At 62.8% G+C, this 19,271-nt stretch overlaps 6 protein-coding genes across 6 annotated transcripts; all 6 read left to right on the top strand.

Annotated features, from left to right (window-relative positions):
• Positions 1-2,406: 2,406 nt before the first annotated feature.
• LSCM1_02970 (uncharacterized protein) lies at positions 2,407-3,543 on the top strand (the record flags this gene model as incomplete). Its single annotated transcript, XM_067320527.1, has 1 exon — positions 2,407-3,543. One exon carries the CDS (start codon positions 2,407-2,409, stop codon positions 3,541-3,543), a length of 1,137 nt encoding a protein of 378 aa, XP_067178839.1.
• A 1,528-nt stretch (positions 3,544-5,071) lies between these two features.
• On the top strand, positions 5,072-6,235 carry LSCM1_02969 (uncharacterized protein; the record flags this gene model as incomplete). The annotated part of the gene is made up of 1 exon (XM_067320526.1): positions 5,072-6,235. One exon carries the CDS (start codon positions 5,072-5,074, stop codon positions 6,233-6,235), a length of 1,164 nt encoding a protein of 387 aa, XP_067178838.1.
• A 1,974-nt stretch (positions 6,236-8,209) lies between these two features.
• LSCM1_02968 (uncharacterized protein) lies at positions 8,210-9,352 on the top strand (the record flags this gene model as incomplete). Its single annotated transcript, XM_067320525.1, has 1 exon — positions 8,210-9,352. The coding sequence occupies one exon, from the start codon at positions 8,210-8,212 to the stop codon at positions 9,350-9,352; it is 1,143 nt and encodes a 380-aa protein (XP_067178837.1).
• Positions 9,353-10,378: 1,026 nt separating this feature from the next.
• Positions 10,379-11,596, top strand: LSCM1_02967 (uncharacterized protein; the record flags this gene model as incomplete). The annotated part of the gene is made up of 1 exon (XM_067320524.1): positions 10,379-11,596. The coding sequence occupies one exon, from the start codon at positions 10,379-10,381 to the stop codon at positions 11,594-11,596; it is 1,218 nt and encodes a 405-aa protein (XP_067178836.1).
• Positions 11,597-13,279: 1,683 nt separating this feature from the next.
• On the top strand, positions 13,280-16,534 carry LSCM1_02966 (uncharacterized protein; the record flags this gene model as incomplete). The annotated part of the gene is made up of 1 exon (XM_067320523.1): positions 13,280-16,534. One exon carries the CDS (start codon positions 13,280-13,282, stop codon positions 16,532-16,534), a length of 3,255 nt encoding a protein of 1,084 aa, XP_067178835.1.
• Positions 16,535-17,710: 1,176 nt separating this feature from the next.
• LSCM1_02965 (uncharacterized protein) lies at positions 17,711-19,036 on the top strand (the record flags this gene model as incomplete). The annotated part of the gene is made up of 1 exon (XM_067320522.1): positions 17,711-19,036. The coding sequence occupies one exon, from the start codon at positions 17,711-17,713 to the stop codon at positions 19,034-19,036; it is 1,326 nt and encodes a 441-aa protein (XP_067178834.1).
• Between the last annotated feature and the right edge of the window lie 235 nt (positions 19,037-19,271).

Genomic DNA, 19,271 nt, shown 5'->3' with positions numbered 1-19,271 from the left:
GCAACGGCGCAGCGGTCAGCTACTCTCAGCAGAGTTTCGGTGGTGCGACGTTGGTGTCGCGTGAGGCGGGAGTGCTTTCGCCATCGCCTCGCGCCTCCTGGCAGGCCGTGACTACCTCTCCGACCCTCGCCCTGTTGCTTAGGGCAGATGCAATGGCAAGCGTTGCCACCCCCACCATCGACTCGTGCAGGCCCGCGCCTGCGCAAGGGCCAAGCTGTGAGCCCAACAGGGGCGGCGTCTCTGCCTCTGCACCACTTGCGGAGCCGCTTGCATACTCGGAGCAGGAGGGGCTAAGAAGCGTCTCGATCCGCCCACTGACGTGCACGATGAACACCAGCACTTCTGTGGCCACCCCGCGTATCTCAACCATCACGGCACCGCTGACGCCGCGCCGTCTGGCGCGACAGCATCAGGTGACGGCGCTGTGTGGCGGCGCTGCCGACGAGCATCAGCTGCAGCGGTTCCATACTGCACTGCTCGAGCTGGAGCTACAAGCGAAGGAGGCGGCGCACAGGGCAGAGGAGGAGGCGTGGGAGACAGCGGTGTCTCGTGCGGAGGGTGTCGCGGCTGCCATGGGGGAGGTCGAGGCGCGCGTGAGGCAGTCTGCCGCCGCTTTGGAGAAGGCCAAAGGTCTTTTGTACGAAATGAAGCGGTTATGCATCGACTCTCTCGCCCTCAACGAAGAGGACATCAGCGACGACGACAGCGGCGAGGCAGCAGCGGCTTCAGCAGGGCTCCTGATGGACGAGGAGCACACCCCTTCCCCCCAACGCTCGCGCGACTGGACGCCGCTGTACGGTGGGCAACCCTAGCAGCCGAGTCCGTCCAGATGGAACAGCTGAGCTGTGATGGTCGTCGAAGCGGCGGATCGTCGGCAATGGCCGAAAGTGGAGAGGGGCCACGGTGGCTGGGGTGCCGATGCGTCTGCTGCCGAAAGACGACGAGTATAGACCGGGTGGCGGGGGACTTTGCTGCGCATGTATACGTGCTCAGAGTGGAGGCGAGAGGCCGACACAGAGAGATGAGGAGAGAGAGGCGCCCAGTCACGCGGAGGCCCAAACGCGCACACCATCTGCTTTCTTCTGCTCCCCCTACTCCCGGTCCGGAGTTCTCCGAGCTGATGCCTTCCCCATGCCCCCCCTCCCCTTCTTTTGTTCCTCGACATAGTTCGACAGAGACGAGTGCGGCCGTACATCGATGCAGCAGCTACCAGATGTCGTGTCTCTTTCTCTTCAGCGCGCGCTCCCCTCTCTCCTCTGCCTCTGATCCGACCTCTTTGCGCAAGAAAGCGTGTGCGATGCAGCCGCCCTTTCACGTTCTGCTCTCTTCGCTTGGGTTTAAACTAGCGTCTGTGTGTGTCTGTGTGTGCGTGTGCGTGTGCTTGCTCCGAAAAAAAAAAGCGAGGAAACGCGGTGACCGTACCTGTTAGCTTGCGCGCGTCAAAGATATGCTATCAGACGAGGATAAAGGGTACTCGAAGTGTCGGTGTGGGTGGGAGAGAGGCAGAGAAAGGGGAAGGGGGAGGGGATAAAAAGAAAGTTGTCCTCGGCTGACACAACGCCGCACACACACACACACGCATTAGTGGCGAAAGCGGCGCGCCGTCGTATTTTCCTTCCCCACAGTCAATCGCCTTTAGGCCGAGGATGCGTGAGTGCGGGGTGCGCTTGCTCACCTGACTTTGCTTCTCAGCCCCGCTTAGCTTCGCCTACTCCCTCCCTCCTGCCTGCACTTCGCTGTCTCGCCGCCCATGTTCCCCGAGGCCGCTGTCCAGCGCCTAAATTACCGCTGGAGGTAAACGCACTTCCTTGCCAACGCACGCGAGCAGCTTGGTAGCCTCCCGCGCAGGAGAGACCGTTTGACGAAAGGACAGCCGATGTGCGTCACATCTTCATCTCCCGCTTGTGTGCTGCCTCCCCCCTCTGCCTCTCTCGTCTCCCCCCAATGCTCGCACTCTTATTCGTGCGCCTCTATTGAAAGCCCCTGCTCGAGCGCGCCTCGCTCGTCGTGCTTTGGCTGACCCGACTCCTTTCTTCGGTTGTCGCTCGCATTTGCCGTCATTCGTCTGCAAAGAGTCCCCTTCTCCCCCCCACCACGCACACACACTGCTTTCTTGGGCATGGCCATCGCTTGGGCTACAGCCCGTTCACTCGTCTCCTCTCTCTCTTCTGTCGTGAGGGCTGCTTCACTGCGTGCGACGCCCTGGAGGGGGGGCGCTTACCTGCTCACTGCTAAAGCGAGAGGCCCTTTCTCTGTCTCTCTTCCCTTCCTCTGCATAGATGGAAGAAAAAAAAACAGGCCGCGCTTCCCGGCCCTCCTTTTTTTCTCTCTCTATCTCTCTGTCTTAGCGCCGCTGAGTGCTCTCATCTTGCAAGCTGCCTTCGACTCTGTGACTGCTGTACGAAGATGCCACGCGTAGGCGACGGGCATGCTTCGTTGGGCGCTGCCGCGCCACCACATTCATCGTCGCCACTGCCGTCCTCCTCGTCCTTCTCATCTGCACCGTACATGTCACCGTGCGAGTGTGGCGATGATGGGGGGGAGGGCGACCACCACCACCAGAGCGGGAGCAAGGCAGCCTCCTCTACCCCCTCCCCAGCAGCTCTTCGACAGACAAAGGACGAGAGAACGACATCCTCCGGCAAGAGCCCCAGCACTATCTCGTCCTTACCTTCACTCTCTGTCGGCGCCACTACAGGCAGCCAGCATCGACCCTCTCTGCGAGGAGCGACGCAAGAGCAGACTGGAATGAGAACGCGTTGCCAATCCGCCGTCTCGGGGCCAGTCCCGCCTTCTCACGCCGCTGTGTGCCCTCCAGGGCATGCGCACACCTCCACCAGCGTCGCGGTATCGTGCGAGCGAGACTGTCATGCATTGCCGAGCCCTTCGCCAACGTTGACGCCGCCGCTCCTCACGCCTCCCTCGTCATCGCCACTTACCACCTCGTCCCAAGTCATTGGCATGCCTGCGCCGCCGCCGCCGCCGCGCACGCATTACCAGTATATGCACTCGTTCGAGTGCCGCTGCCTGCTGTCCAAGAAAATGCGCACCCTATACGGCGCTGGCACTGTTCCAGTTATTGTGGAGCCGGCAGAGAGCCACCTGCGACTCTCGCCGCCGCCATCCCTTCCGCAAGGCGAGTCAAGGTCGGCCGCTGGCTCCGCAGGCAGTGCCGGCAGCTACGCATGGCTCGGGCAGCGCTTCTCCAGCGACCGCACCGGTGCGAGTGCGACGGTGCCCTCGCCCGTTTACACCCTCACCTCCCCTTCTACGAAGAGTACGCTCAAGTGTGTCTTACCGCGCTCCAAGTCGGTGGCCGAAGTCATCCTGACGCTGCGGGGCCGCTTAGCCCTGGACAGTTGCCAGTCGCTCTTTTTGTCCGTTGGCGAGAACGACGTACTCGTGCCTGGCAGCTCCCTTCTCGGCGACCTCTACGAGCGCTACCGCAACCCAGACGGCTTTCTCTACCTTGGCTACTTGCTAGAGAACACCTTCGGCGGAGACGCGCGCCCCTCCGCGGAGGAGGCTGCAGCGATCCTGTGAGGTGGCGAGGACAGGTGGGCGGGACGGGGTTGTGTGAGGGGACGAGGGCTTGTGCGCGCACGCGCACGAGCGCTCTCTGGCGAGGTGATGGCGCGCCTTTGTGTGTGTCTCTTTTTGACTTCCTCGCCTCTGTTCATCTCGTGCGAGGCGGACCGAGAGGCTCTTCCGCTTTGCACTGTGCCTATTGATGTGTGCTGATGTGTCTCTGTGTGTGTCTGCATGTTGACTGCGTTTTTTTTTTCGCTTGCGCCCATCCCTTTCCCTTCTCCCTAACTCTTCGCCATGCCACGGCTCCAACGACCTTTCCCACCCACGCTCTCGCACCCACACCTCTCTTCTGCCCCCCCACGCGACGCGCAAGGATGAGCGCCGCGGCCCTGCCAAGCGGAGACGCCTTACTCCTTCCCCCTTTCCCAACACACTTTACGCCTCAGTACCGGGAAGCGAGCGCGACAATAGGGCCCATGTGCGTGTCTTGGTGAGGGAGACGTGCTCCTAAGTCTGACCCATCCCCGGGGCGGGGGGAGAGAGAGGCTTAGAGAGGAGGAGATGTGCACATGCAGCCTGCGTGCGGGTCCATGCATGCGTCTTTGCCCACCTCTTCATGCTGTTTCGCATTCCGCTCTCTTTCCCTCTCTCTTCTCGCCTTTGCTTGCCTGCGCTCTTCCACGCCGCCTGGGCTGGGTGCGTGTGGGATGGCGGCTGCCGCTGTGTGGATGCACCGGCAGGCGCATGTACAGTGGTATGCGTGTGTGCCGGGCGTTCGTACGCAGGCACTTACAAAAGCGGCAGCGGAGACGGACAACGGGCAGAGGGAAAAGAGGAACAGCGGCGGACCGACTCCGTGTTGTCCTATCACATGCCCCCCTCCCCCCTCCATGAGGGAGGAGTTCGTTGCGGCTGCACAAGACGGGGAGGGGAACAGAATGCCCCTTCTTGAAAAGAATTGGGGAAGGGGCAAGCAAAGCCAAATATCTTCTTCAGGGGCCTCGCAGCGATCCAGCCGCGTGCATCCTCTCCTCCCGATGCCTCAGCGGCTCTCGCACTTCCTTCTTTACATTCCGCTTCCTACAGGTATGCGCGATGCCCCACCGCCCCACCATTACATCCCCGCGGAACTGCCGCCGAGGCCACGCTGACCGAAAGCGGACGACTCTCAGGTTGATCGTTGCTCTCTCTCTCTATACGCTCTCTCAAGGGCCCACTCCTCTCCCCCGTTCCTTCTTACTTCACCCGCTGTCGTGCGTTCCTGCTCGATGAACCTCGATGGCCAGCAGCGCCTTCAACTTTGCCTTTCACTAACGCCACCAGCCGACCCACTGACTATTCCGTTGCGGTTGTACGTGCACGGTGAAAGTGGCGGACGTGACACCCCACCTTCCTACACCCCACAGAAGAAGTCATCACCACCATAGAGAGCGAGAGGACGACGTACACACGCACACACACACACAGCTGTGCCTCTTCAACTTGCACCGTATCCATTTTCCCTATTGCTGATCACCTCGTGCCCGGCCTCGATCGAGACATGACCGGCGAGTCGAATGCGATGGCTGCGGGTGATGCGCCCGTGAAACGTGCACGGACAGAGGAGGCAGATGTGAAGGCCGTGCGGCCATCCGGCGAGGCGGCCGCCGTGTCGGGCCCGTCGACGGTGGAGAACCTGGTGCTGATGCCCGTCGCGGCTGGCGACGAGGTGTCGCGAGCGGGTGAGGCTACCGAGGAGGAGCCGCTGCAGCAGGAGAATCCGTTCCGCTACGTCCTCTTCCCGATCCAGTATCATGACATCTGGCGCAAGTACAAGGAGCAGGAGAGCTGCATCTGGACGGTGGAGGAGATCGACCTCGGCAACGACATGAAGGACTGGGTGGCGCTGAACGACGGGGAGCGGCACTTCATCAAGCACGTGCTCGCCTTCTTCGCCGGCAGTGACGGCATCGTCGTCGAGAACCTCGCACAGCGCTTTATGAGCGACGTAAAGGTGCCGGAGGCGCGCGCGTTCTATGGGTTCCAGCTGATGATGGAGAACATTCACTCCGAGACGTACTCGGTGCTGCTGGACACGTACATCACGGACAGCGAGGAGAAGTTGCGGCTGCTGCACGCGATTCAGACGATCCCGTGCATCAAGAAGAAGGCAGAGTGGGCTGTACGGTGGATTGGGAGCAGCGCGAGCTTTCAGGAGCGACTGATTGCGTTTGCCGCGGTGGAGGGCATCTTCTTTTCGGGCTCGTTCTGTGCGCTGTTCTGGCTGAAGAAGCGTGGCCTGATGCCGGGGCTGACGTTCAGCAACGAGCTCATCTCGCGAGACGAAGGCCTGCACACGGACTTCGCATGTCTGTTGTACAACTCGCACATCAGGCACAAGCTACCCCGCGAGCGCGTGCTGGAGATCATCGTGGATGCGGTGAACATCGAGCGCGAGTTCATCTGCGACGCGCTGCCGGTGCGGCTGATCGGCATGAACTCGGAGTTGATGGCACAGTACATCGAGTTCGTGGCGGACCGACTGCTCATCTCGCTCGGTGAGGAGAAGCACTACAACGCGACGCAGCCATTTGACTTCATGGAGATGATCTCGCTGCAGGGCAAGACGAACTTCTTCGAGAAGAAGGTGGGCGAGTACCAGAAGGCCGGCGTCATGAGCACGGAGGGGACGTCAAAGAAGTTCTCCCTCTCGGAGGACTTCTAAGCACGAGCGTCAGTGCGTTGCTGTGGCTGCCGACTCCCCCGCGTTTCAGGGCGATCACAACGCCATGGCGCTAGCCGCGTGGACTGCGTCGCAGCCGCTCGCATCCCCTTTTCCATCTCCACGCTCCCTCACAGACGCTCCCCGTTGCTCTCGCGTGCGCACGCACTTGCGTGCTCCATAGATCCCTGCGCTGACGCCCCCCCCGTACTATGATGTCTATTCTAGGTGCCTTTCCCCTCTTTCTCCCCCATCTCGTGATCGCGGCGTGAACGCTTGGGTGTGCGCGTGTAGTCCTGCCGGTGCTCTCTTCTCGCTGCCTCTCGCCACTAGCCGCGTGCGTGCACGCCTATGCGTCTCGGCCAACGTGCTCCTCCTTTCCTGCCGAGGATACTGGCCTCATCACCGCTGCCAACACACGCGCACGCGACGCGCCATCCCTCGCCCTTTTTCCTCTTCGCTCTCTTTCTTTCAGCTTTGTTTCTTCGACCTCTCTAAAGTCTTCTATGCCGACGTCATGCAAACACGTGTGTACGCACAGCCGCTGGAGCATGCCCTCTTGAGCGCTTGCATGTACGCGGAGACAGCCAGAGGCACCAAGAGATGCTAGCCATGGTTGAGGTCTGTGCACACGCATGTGCGGGCAAGAGACGCCGTGCCGGCTTCGTAGTATGGGTGCACCTCTCTGACTGGGCGCGTGCCTGCTGACGTGTGCTGGCTGGCTGCGTGGACGCCTGTCTCTCCTGCAGTGTTGTGCACACTGGGAAGCTAAGGGACAGGCGCGCCGCTGCGGATGTCTCTGGGCGTATCTGTGCGGCTGTACGTGCCCGTTAGCGCGCGTGCCGGTGCACCTCTTTCAGTAATCTTTCTCTTTCCCTTTGCCTTCCGACCCATTCACTTATTGTCGCCAATCACATGTGTGATGTGTGCCCCATTTCACGGGGGCTCCGTACCCCACCCCGCGTCGGGGAAGCCAACGCAGCCCCCTCCCCCCTCGCTCTGCCCAATGCCGGGCCACCCGCGTCGGTGACACAGGGCCAGTGTGCGAGCGATGCATCGAGACGGATGCCGGCGGGGCAGAATCATTCCTGCAGAGGGAAGAGGAGTCTTGCGAGGCGATGCACGCGATGAGCGTATCGCGGCAACTGCGCCAATGCAGCAAGTGAGCAGCTCTGCCGTGGAATATCATCATCCCGCTCTCTTCATTCGACGGGGGCGCGCCGGCCGCTTGGAGGATGAGGAGGAGGGCAGGGTGAGGTGCTGCATGCCTCCTCTATAGGGCAGCGGAGTAGGACCGGCTCTCCGTCTCTCTCTTTCGCTGCACATGCGCTTATATGCGCATGTGCGTGCGTGCCGCAGCGTGGGCTCGCCAGGAGGATTGACATACGGGGGACTGCAGTTGTGAGATGACTTTCCTCTCTCAGACATTTTTGCGGTTCTGTGCGACACACACGGCAGCAGTGCTTCGGTCTGCTCGCTTCTCTTCCCTCCCCGTGCCCTTCTGTCCTTTACGTGCCTCGCTTCCTCCCTTTCTTCTCTGCGTCGTACGCGTTCTTATCTGCCATGCGCTCGCACGTTCGTGTATGTGTGTGTGTGGCGCATCTGCGGTCTGTCCTCGTCGGCTGCTGCTGGCTGCGGCGCTGCCCATACGCTGCGCGCCTGCCCACTGCATACATATCCATGCCTTTCTCTCTCTTTTTGCCCCCCCCTCTCCAGTGCCTTTCACAGTCTTGCCCTCTTTTCTTGGAGACAGGCAATCCACAAAGACTAGCACGTGCACCATTGCATCGGGCACCAGCGGCGGCGACTGAAACGTACCCGCCTAAGCAGCCGCGGAGGCCCATCCAGACCGACACCGGCGCATCTTTTCGGTGTGGGGCGCCGAATTTGTCACCGAATCTGCGCTGCGCCCATCACTGCCGCGCACAAGCGCGTGGATGTATCCAACTCGACACACCCCACCTGAGCAGGCCCCCAATGGAGTGCTGGTGTACGACGCATCACATCCGCGAGTTGATGGATGAGTTTGCGGCTCAGTTTCTTCGCGCCGAAGCGGCTTCGGCACCCGTGAAGTCGCATGCCACGGTGAAAGACTTCGCCACCGCTGCCCCTCCGGAGGCCGATCTCGCCGCGCCGTCTGTGGCTCAGGTGTACGGCGAGCTTTACCCGCGCCTTGGCGGTCAAGCCTACGCGTATCACGCGGGTGAGCTCATACAGAAGTCATCTCGCCAGCCAACCATCGCTGCTCTCCGCGCCTTCTTGAAGGACAAGCAGGATGCGAAGGCGGCGTGGCAGTCGTCGCACCCATATATTGTTCTGCTTGTTCAAGATGGTGTAGTAGCGTGTGGGCTGCGTGAAGCTTCAGACTTGTCCTCGTCGCCTCGACCGCAGTGGCAGCCTGCGCAGCAGCCATCGGCGCAGGCGACCGTCTTCTCCGCTATTGTGGCGGCGGCAGCGCAGTCCGTTGCTCGCGAGGTTGGTGGGCTTGTGCAGCCTTCGACCCCTGCGCTAGTGACCGCACCCGATGCCGTTGCGCACCAGCTGCGCCGGCCGCTGGCACAGCAGCAACAACAATTTCTCCAGAGGCTCGCGCGGGACATCGCGAGTACGACCAGAGCACCCCAGGTGGGGGATGCGTTGGCTGACGGTGATGGCACTGGTGCTGCTGCCGCTGCCGGCGCTCATCCCACCCCGAGAGCGGCGCATCCAGCGGCGGCGAAGTGCGCCCCAATCGTGTTCATCGACGAGCAGTTTCCCTCCACCATCGCGGAAGGCCTGGCGCTGGAAGGGCTCCTGGGCGCCCCCGTCGCGGCCTTCTCCGTGTCGATGGACGAGAGGGGTACAGCAAAGGAGAGCAGTCCATGCAACGCCGGTGGTAGCGTTGCACCTTCGTGCGGCGAGTCATCGCGCTTGCAGCTCGCATCCCAACAACGTTCTAGCGCGCGCGCAGCACTCTTAGAGTATTACGCCGCCAAGCATAAGTTGACGACGCTGGTGGTACCGGCTGCTGCCTGCAGCGCTGAGTCGCAGGCGATGTCGCCGTGGAACGGGGAGCTGAGTGCGGCGGCGAGGGCGGTGGCGGCGTCGCTGGCAGAGCAAATTGTACGCCACTTTCATTAGAGCCTCTGACACTCCCCCCTCCCCTTCTCAGCAGAGAAGGCGGGGGAGGGAGGGGGTCTCGAGTAACGAAGACCGGCGGGGAGGGGGGCTCATACAGCTCCCTCCCCTTCTCCCCTTGCCCACCTACGCCGTGGTGCGCCGACCAGTGGGGGGGGGAGGGCGGCAGCCGATAGAGTGCGAGAGAGGGGGGAGGGGAAGGGTGCCTTGTGGGTACAGGTGGGCGCCCGTGCGTACCATAGACGGCCCCCCCTCTCCCCTTCCATATGCGCTGCTTCGCTCTGCGCCATTGTGTGATGCTGCCGCTGCCGCACGGTGAGCTCTGTGGAGCACACCCGCTCATACGCAGCAGCACGGAAAGGGGGGGAGGGCACACCCACACACGCAGGCGCGGGCCGCTGGCGCGTCTGGGCTCTCGTTTGCCACAGTGCTCTTGCGGAATGCCGTGTGGCTTCTTCTTCGTTTCACTTGTTCTCTGGCACGGGTACTGTCAGGCCCCGCGCTGGCGGGGCGCATGCGGCACAGCGACGTGTATGTATGTCGATCTCTGAGATGGTGCGTTGATGTATAATTGGGCTACACCGTCTTTCCTTGTTTCCCTTGTCCTGCCTCTCTCTCTCTCTGTGTCTGTCCCCCTCGCTTGTCACTCGCCGATGCAGTCAACGGAAGCAGATGGAGCGTTTCTTGAGTGGCGTGCGCGTCTTTGCATCGCTCACGGGTGTGTGCAGGTAGGCACGGCGATGACGCAAGCAATGGTGCGCGCATCGCTATCACATGTCCCGTGCCTCACAAGCAGCAATGAGCGGCGGGCACAGCCAATGCACACCTGCGTCAGGGATTCGTTTTCCCCCCTCCCTCCGATGAGCGCAGCGCCACGACCTCCTCTCCCCTCTGCACCGGCTCACCCTCCCCCCTCCCTCTCTCCCTCCCTCCCATGCATCCCTTACACTTCGCCGACCGACCCCTCTTCCCCTTTTTTGCTTTCTTCTGTTTCTCCGTCGGTGCGTCCGCAGTCACCACAGGTCGCCAATGGAGTTTATTCAGTGCGCTTACCTCGGCCAGCACACCGCGGACGGCCGCCGCTTCGACGGCCTTGGCCGCTACACCTTCCCGAACGGTGACGTGTACCTGGGCGGTATGCGGGATGGACAGTTCCACGGCAACGGCGTCATCTTCTTCCGCAATCCGCCCTGTGGTAGCGATGGCAGCGGCGGTGGCGGCGCGCCCGCGCGAGTGAATCCTGCGTCTCCTCACTCTCGCCCGCACGCCGGTGGTGGCGATGCCGAGGCTCATGTGTTGAATGCTTTCTTGAACTCAGATTCACCATCCGTTGTATTCAGTGCGGGCACGGATGAGAGCCCGGCGGCGGCGCAGGACTTGGCGACCCTTGTGGGCAGCGGCGGTGGCGGCGGCGGCCAGTACCGCGGCGTGTGGGAGCATGGCCGGCACGTGTCGGGTCACTACGTCTTCCATGATGGGCTAGTGTACGGCAGCAGCGACACAGCGGGCATCTCAGACGACTTGCAGAGGAGTGGCAGCACACCGTGGACCTACTGCCACGGCAGCGACCGCCGCCTGTGGGAGGAGTACCTGCAGAATGTGGCCCCGGTGCTCCCGCACGAAGCGCTCCTTGGTGGAGCAAGGCTGCTGCACGCTCGCAAGGAGGCCTTGGCAAAGGAGGAGGAGCGCTCCAGCGGGGCCCTGACGACGAGCGCGGAAGGCACAGGTGAGGGCTTGCCCATGGTGCTCCCGCGCGCCTTCGTGCATGCGCGTACGGCGCCGGCACTCGCGAATGGGCAGCTCACGAGCATTGATGACCCTCGAGTGACGCGCTGGGCTGAGAACGCTGCGGCCGCGGAGGCGAGGGAGGCCAGCCTCCCTCTGCAGCTACAGCAGCAGCAGGCTGCGTCGCCACCTCTCTCCAGCTGCCATCCGACAGTGGTTGAAAGTAGTGAAGCCGCCGACGCGGAGTGGGGAGCGCCGCCTGAGTTGATCGAGTCCACAGTTGCCCTTCAGTTTGCGATGGCTGTGCCCACCGAAGGACTGCGTGCAGACGGTCGCCTTGACGACGAGGAGGCTGATATGGGCGTCGCTAGTGATGAGGCTGCCGAGGAGGAAAAGACCACCGTCGCAGCGTTGACGACAACATCAGCGGCACCCCAGCCGGCGCTTAACTTGGCCGTGTGCCGGGTCGTGGATGTAGAAGACGTGAACAGAGCGCTCGTGCAAATTATGGCTGCCCCGTGATGCCGCACGGACGCCGCGGTCAGTTGCGTGCGTGCTGCCGGGTGCTTCCGCGTGCTTGTTACTGTTCTCCTCCTCCGCTCCCTCACGCCTTTCCCCGCATCGCCACCGAGTCGCTGCCGCAGTTTCTCTCCCCCCGCGTCTTCGCCGTTGCCGACAGCCGATAGGGCACAGGCACAGACGGCACGCTGCCAAACACTCTTCTGTGGTGTCATCCTCTACGAGGGGAAGAGGAGAGCAATCGCACTTGACGCGCGTAGTCAGTGCGCGTTGCATGCGTCAGAGGTTCGAAACAGTCATGGTCACTTCCGCATGTAAGCGTCCTCGATTCATTGTTTGGTCGCGCGCGTGGGGACGATGTAATCGGCGCACCCAAGCGCGCGCCCCTTTGTTTTCGCGTTGCCAAGCGCAGTGGTGTGTGTGTGTGCGTCTCGAGGGCATGAGAAGGGGCCTGCCATCTTCTATTTCTCTGCTCTCTCTCTCTCTCTGTGAGCGCTGTGCCAGTGCGCGCGTAGTAGAGGTGGGAGGGCGTGGTGCTTTGCGGCACTCTCTGGCTCGCTTCTTTCTCCCACCCATCGGCCAGACGCGCTCCCTCCTCCTCCTCATGCGAGACGCACGCGAGACCCGGAGTCTGCACTGGGACTATTAGGTCGCAGGGCGGGGCCTCTCATGTAAACTAGAAGGCCGGTAGATCGATGCCATCAGCAGACCGTTGAGCACCCGTCTACAAGCGACACGCGCGCGTTGGTGGACTCGCGCTCACGCCCACGTCCGCTTGCGCCCTGACTTGAGTGCTCTCTCTCACGCTGCATATAACTGAACACAAAAGTACCGCTGCTGCTCAATGCTGACTGGCCAGCCTTCCTCCCCTCTCCTCTGCTTTCCTGCGCCAATCAAGCAGTGCGCTGTTTCGCGTGCATACGGGTCTCGTAGAGGTGCACCACTGTGCCAGGGTAAAGGGGACGCGCCTCGCTGTTGCCGGCGAGGAGCCGTACGGGAAAAGAGATGGATGAAGGGGGGGAAGGGGATGCGGTGGGCCGCGTGCATGGCCCCTGTCCGCTCGTTGGCATCCTTTGCCCCCCTCCCTCTCCCTTCCCAGAGTCCTCCTCCTCTGTTATTCGAGCCTTCATGGAGGTGATTCACCTCGTATCCTGACGCTGCCCTCCATGACCCTTTCCCAGTGGCTCCTCCCCCCTTCTTGCCCTTCGCAATGGGCCAGGCTCTTCTGTCTGCCCTCGAGACGCTTTTTTTTACCGTTCTCTTATCTCCTCCCATTCACTCCCCCACCCCCATAACGAGACCGCGAGCCATCGACAGGCTGACCCCCTTCCCCCCCAACACACACACTTACGGGGGCCGTTTGCGTGCCCATCTGCGCCATCTTGCACAGATTGCACTCTGCTCCAGGTGTGTGCTGTCCGCGGTGTTCCCGTACGCGAGAGTATGCCACACCCCGTCCTCCTCCTCCCCCCTTCTCATCTCTGCCCAGCCACACCTAAAGACACTTGCGCAGATCTGTGACCATCGGCGAATTCGCTGTGCCGGGGAGGAGACAGGAGGGGGCACTCACTCGTCAGGTTGCTCTCTCTCTCTCCCGCCTCCTCCGGAACTGCAAAGGCGGCGCTGCCGCTTGCCTTCTTCAGCGCCGCTGCCCCGAGAAGTGTTGTGTGTGCATGTACGGCTGAAATGGAGTTGATGTCGCCATCCCTTTCCACGTACTCGCTCGTGCAGTGCGTCGTCTCTGCTGCCCAGTTCGCCTCTGGCGAGATCAGCTTCTACGACGCCTACGCCGAGCTGACCGCGACTGATGCAGGCGGCATCAGCACGTCGCCACTGCGGGTAGAGTACGATGTGCTGGAGCACTTTCGCATTGTCCGGGCGCAGGGGGTGATGCGGTTGACGCTGCCGCGCGGAGTCGTGCGACGGTGGGCGGCGGAGAACGCATTCGAGACGCAGCTGGACGAGTACGAGGGTGATCAGGAGGGGAGCACGCACCATGGTGGGAATACGGAGGCAGGAGCCCTTTCTGCTCCGACTGCGGCCGCGACAACCGTGCTGCTTGTGCAGCTGAACACCGAGGATATGACCGCCTTTTTGCAGTCTATTGCGCCTCTCATCGCGGCCAGCCGGCGCACGAGATCTTTGTCGCGCATCTCCGTGACGGAGCCGCTGCCGGTGCACGGGGTGCTGCTGGTGGACCCGGCGGCAAGCGTGCCAACAGAGGCGACCACCTCGTCTCGGGCAACGTCCGCCTCATCGGCGGCCTCTCGGGAGGATGCGGCAGAGGAGGATTGGGCGAATGATGTGGATAATGCGGCACAGGTGCGCAACCGGCCGCATTCTCCGCACCCGCGGCGGAGACAGGGCGAGAGGGGCGCGACGAACTGCATGCCGTCTTGCGCTCGTGACGCTGTCGAGCAGAGGAGTGAGTACCTGTCTGCCGAGCACTCCGAATCGCGACGCACTGCCGCAGCCGCCGATGATGTCGGGGCCCGCGTACGAGACACGGTACCCGGGCTGCTGGGTGGCGAAAGCGACGACAGTGCAAGAGGGATGGCTGAGGCAAGAACGCTTGGTGATGCTGCACAGCCCCTCTCCGGTAGTCCTGCGCTGCCAGCGGGTGGTGGGGAAAAAAGTGGAGGAGGTATAGCGAGAAAAGCCGCTTGCGTTGCCGGCGGGCTCGCCATCACTGCCGCTGCCGCCACAGGGGCCGCAGCGCCGGTTGATCAATGGCCTCCATCGCCGAAGCGCCAGCAATCGAGACAGGCAACCCCATCACAGCTCGCTAACACACTAGAGAGCGTGGCAGAAGAGCTGGCGGGGTTGATGGAGGCGGCAGAGCACCCTGGCCGCTATCGCGGTGGCTGCAGCGAGCCTCTGCATCGCCGTCGACCGGCCTTAGACGTGGTCAGGATTGCAGAGCCGTGGACGGCCCAGCAGCAGCTTTCTCAACGCACGCACCGCCGGCCGCGGCTCAACGTCGCCTCAACTGCAGCTCCTTCGGTGTGCCCGTCATTGAAGTCCACCACATCAGAGACGCATGCGCTGTGGCGCCCGCGAGGGCAACAGAGCCCCCTCACCGCCTCAGCGAAGACACAGTGCGAGTTGAATAGGGTGCACGCAGCATCAGTGGCAGCAGACGCCGGCGCGGCAGCGAGGGATCGGCAATTTGCTACGCGGCCGCTGGGTATGGTACCTCACGGGCGAGGGCAGTGCTTGACTCGCGTTGTTGGCCGCAACGGCGGCGGCGCGCACCTCTGTGCCTCAGAGCTCTCTTCCACACCAACTGCCGAGGCCCCACCGCCCCCTACCCATGCCACATGCGATGACTCTGTAACATCGCAGAACAGCCGTGCGATGCTCTCACCAGCGGCAGAAAAGGCGCATGACGGTGTCGACAGCGCTGCCGCCACCGCTGGTGGTGCTGTCTGCGATGCGGAGACGATGAGGCGTGCCGGTGACAGCTGGGGAGGGTCTAAGACCCGGGGGGCAGCGCTGCCTGCCGGCACGGATGCCCACGCCTTTGTCGGTGCCATTTGGGATGAACATCGAGGTGAAGATTGCATTAAACCGGCGGCCATGCCTGCCAAGTCATCCTCTCAGCCCCGTAGCACTGCGTCGTCGGTCAAGCTTGGGGACATGCTAGCAGTCCCTGACGCCGCTCGCGAGCCAAAGAGTGCGGCGGAAGGTGTCAGCGCACCGCCACGGCGTCCAGCGCAGCTTGAGAGCAGCGACGCGGGCTCGGTGCCATGCAGACCGTCGAAGCCTTTCCTACCAAACAGCAGCGTGGCTGATGTGGCCGCATACCTGCGAGAGTTATTCCCAGCAGAGTATGCAGCGCCTAAACCGACGCGGCAGCGGCGCAAAGTGCAGGCGGCCACCGCTGCGGGCGCGGTGAGGGGACTGTCTGCATCTCAGCCGCGCAGGCGCACACCGGCTGGAAGCGCTGCCAACAACCCCACTGCCTCGGTCACGGGTGCTGTGGCTTCTGCTGTACCCGCCTCCGGTGTATCTAAAACCAGAGCGGACGGCGAGAGAGCGCCTCCGCTGCCGGTCCAGTCCGCCCCACCTCCGCCGCTGTCGATGCCAGCGAAATCGACTGAAGGCATCGGTACCGCGGCTGGCAAGAGGCGGCGTCGTTCTCCGGCTGCGGACGATGTGAGGCCGGCGAAGAAACGAGCCCATGCACGCCCTGCTGCTAGGCCGCTTCCTTCATGCAGCGGCATCGACGTGGCACAGGGCACAGCGACCAGTGTGGGAATCACAAAGGGTAGCGGTCCTGGTGGCCATGGCGTTGCGGCGCGCCCCCCGAAGCCACCACAGACGAAGGCGATCTCTATGGTCTCGGTGCCGCAGCGCATCGCCATCACCGTCCATGATGCAAGTGCTCTAGGGCTGGCCCAAACGCCTCTGCCTCTGCGCGGCGGCGCCTCCACTATCAAGTCGGGCGCGGTGGTAACCGCGTTCGTGGACCTGGCGGAGGAGGCGGCTGCGGACCCAGCCGACGAAGAGGGCTCGGCAGCCGCGGCGCAGAGCGGCGATGCGGCGAAGGTGGTCGGAGCTCTCGCCAACGCTCCTTCTTCTGAGAACCGCCGTCTCGAAGCAGCCACAGACGGTGTAAGCCACCAGCGTGCACAGCTGCCGCAGGCGGAGCTCGCCGCGCGTGAGGCAGCGCCGCCGGCTGGATGCACAGATGCACCTTCGCGCCACGGCGCCGGCGCAGCGGCAGCAGACCATCACGACAGAAAAGGCGATCTCGCCAGTATCAATAGCAGCGAGGTGACGTGCCCACTGCTCTACTGCCGTGACTCCTGCAAGGAGCGCCGTCGGCGTGTGCTGCGCTACATGAATCTCCTCTCGCAGAGCATGGCCGCCATGCACGAGACGCATGACGCGTTGCGTGGACTGCTTCTTCTCATGATGGGGGAGGATCAGCTCTAGAGTGCGGCTTGCACATGAGGGGCAGGGGATCGGGGACCAGTCTCACGGCGCCGGCAAACCTGCATGTGAAGGTGCGTGTCTCAGCGCGCCTGTAGTGAAAGGGCAGCCGGGGGTGGGGCAGGACGCGGATCTGTAGGGAATCACGCTGCTGTCCCCTCGACGTGTGCGCTGCGGTGGCGCTGGCGGGTCACAGCACTGCGCTCTTCCCTCTGAGCTTTCAGTCGCTCAGAAACATTTTCTTTCGGCCTGTTTCTCTCTCTCTGTGCCCCTTTCCGCCCGGCTTACTTGAGCACCCGTGCATATCCATGCCCGGGCTGACGAGTCTTACCGACCAATGGCGGGCGTGTTCTCTGCGGGCGATATCTTTGGCCTCTTTTGATTCGCTTCGGTTTAGGCCTGAGGTTCGTGCCGCGCCAGCACTCAAGCGCGTGCCGTCTGCTACGACCGCTGCTATTGCTTCAACGGCACCTTTATCTTGAAAAAAGGCCACCGACATGGTGGAGGCGAGGAACGGCGGAAAGGGGCGCGTCAGCGGGCGGGCACGCACGCATCGTTTCCCACGAGCGCGTACGCCACCGCCGCGAATGAATCGTGCGTGCCCGTCGTAGTTGCGCTCTCTTTGTTACTCCAGCGTCGCTTGCTCCATCTCGCGCATCCTGGTCGATGCGGGCGGCCCTCAGGCGCCAGAGTGTGTGCGCCTTGCGTGCCCATCTGTTTGTATGCGCACACGCACACGCATACGCACTTACAGACAGACAGACGTTTCTTCATGTATGCGTGAATACTTATGAGAAGGTGGGGCACTTCGTGGCCACTGTTGCTGCTGCTGCTCATGGTCGTCTTTGCTTTTCCTCCCCACCCCATCCCATCCCACCCCCCTCTCAAAGAACGGGTGCCCCTTGCACCAGCGCATCTCCGCGCTGTACGAGGGGAGGGGCACCTGAGAACAGAGGTGTGTACCGTGTCTCTGCAGGGGAGGGAGGACGCATGCGATCTGAGAGCCGCGCAGCTCGACGCGCGTCTCATCATCATCGTTTGTTGCCTCGACACCGGAGACATGCGCAAGCTGCCTCTCGCCTCCTCTTGTGTTCCGCTGCTTCGCCAATTCTTCCAGTGTCTCTCTCTCTCTTACACACACACACTGACACACGCCCAGTTTTCAGGCACACGGCTTGCATGTTCGCGCAGCTCAGTACTGCGCACACAGAGGTGGTGACCTCTCTCGTCTTTTCTCCCCACGCTGCCCCGACTGACGAGGGAGGCCTGCTCTGCTCCACCTCTGGTGATGACACAGCAGCGCTGTGGGACTTGCGTGCCGGTTCCGGGACCTCGCAGCGAGCCGCGCACCTGACTGGTCACCACCTGGGCCCTGTAAACCATGCCGTGTTTCACCCTGACCATCCGTACACGTTGCTGACGGCGTCCGACGATCGCAGCATCGGCTGTTGGGATCTGCGCCGGCCAGATCGTGTCGTAGGCAACGTACGCGGCTTCCAGGAAGGCGTGAACAAAATGCTGTGGCTGCCCACCGCATCGGCCGGCTGTGAGGACGCGGGTAGCAGCGGCAGTGGCGGCTGGAGCGTTGTGAGCGCCTGCGATGACGGCCATGTGTACGTCCACGCCCTCGTCCCGCCCGACAGCGGCGCCGAGAGCGCGACGGTTGCTGGCACTGCTCCTGTTCCGCAGGTCGGTACACTTGTGGACAAGTTTCGTGTGTCGACGAGCACTGTGAACGACATCGTGCTCGTACCCAACTCGACATCTATCTTAATTACTGCCTCGGAGGATTGCGCTCTGCGGTCGTGGTCGTTGCGGCACGCGCAGCAGATGACCAGCACGTCAGCAGGGCTGATGGAGGACCGCCTCCTCGCCAGTCTTGACGAGTTCGAGAACCCCGTGAACCACGTTGTGGTGGTGCCCAGTGGCCTTATGGCGCCGCCGGAGAGCATCAACAGCAGAGGTTCGACTGCTGCGGCTGATGATGCAGAGGAATGTGCAGGTGCTGCTGCCGCCTCCTCAGATGTTGCTCGCGCGTATCAGCAAGCGCGCGATGGGGACAGTAGTGAGAGCGATGAGGCGGGGAGCGTCACTGGTAGCAGCGCAGGGCCTTCCCGGCGAAGGTCCATGCACATCTCCGAGGCTGCGGGGACCGGCTGTTGGCTGCTCGCCGCCTGCTCCGAGTGCGTTTTTGGCGTCGACTTTGCGGTTCGCCTCGGGGAATTCGGCGCGAGGGGACGCACGTTCGTTGGGCACCAAGACTACGTCCGCGGGCTTGAGTTTACGAGCGAGGGCAAGCTGTTGACCGTGTCGGACGACAGCACGGCCATCGAGTGGAACCTTGCCACGACGGCCCCGATTCGGCAGGTGAAGTTGCACGAGGGCCTCGTTATGTCGTCAGCGGTGTCACCCTCCCTCACTCTGCTTGCCACCGGCACAGACCGTGGGGAGATTCGTGTATGGCGCCTGCCGTTCGAGACAGAGCGGATTGGCGGCGCGCAGTGATGTTGCGCTGGTGCATCGCAGGCGCATCTATCCACACACTTCTCTCTTTCCGGTAGATTATTTGCGGTCGCGTATGTCAACTGGCCCAATGACGCGTGTGCGTCTGTGTGTGCCCCATATCACGGGGACTCCGTACCCCACCCTGTCTTGGGGAAGCCAACGCAGCCCCCTCCCCCCTCGCTCTGCTCCATGCTGGACCACCCGCGTCGGTGACACAGGGCCACTGTGCGAGCGA

This window comes from Leishmania martiniquensis, chromosome 22 (assembly GCF_017916325.1).
Source record: "Leishmania martiniquensis isolate LSCM1 chromosome 22, whole genome shotgun sequence".
In the NCBI taxonomy this organism is placed as follows: domain Eukaryota; phylum Euglenozoa; class Kinetoplastea; order Trypanosomatida; family Trypanosomatidae; genus Leishmania; species Leishmania martiniquensis.
This window is presented reverse-complemented; position numbering and strand designations above follow the sequence as displayed.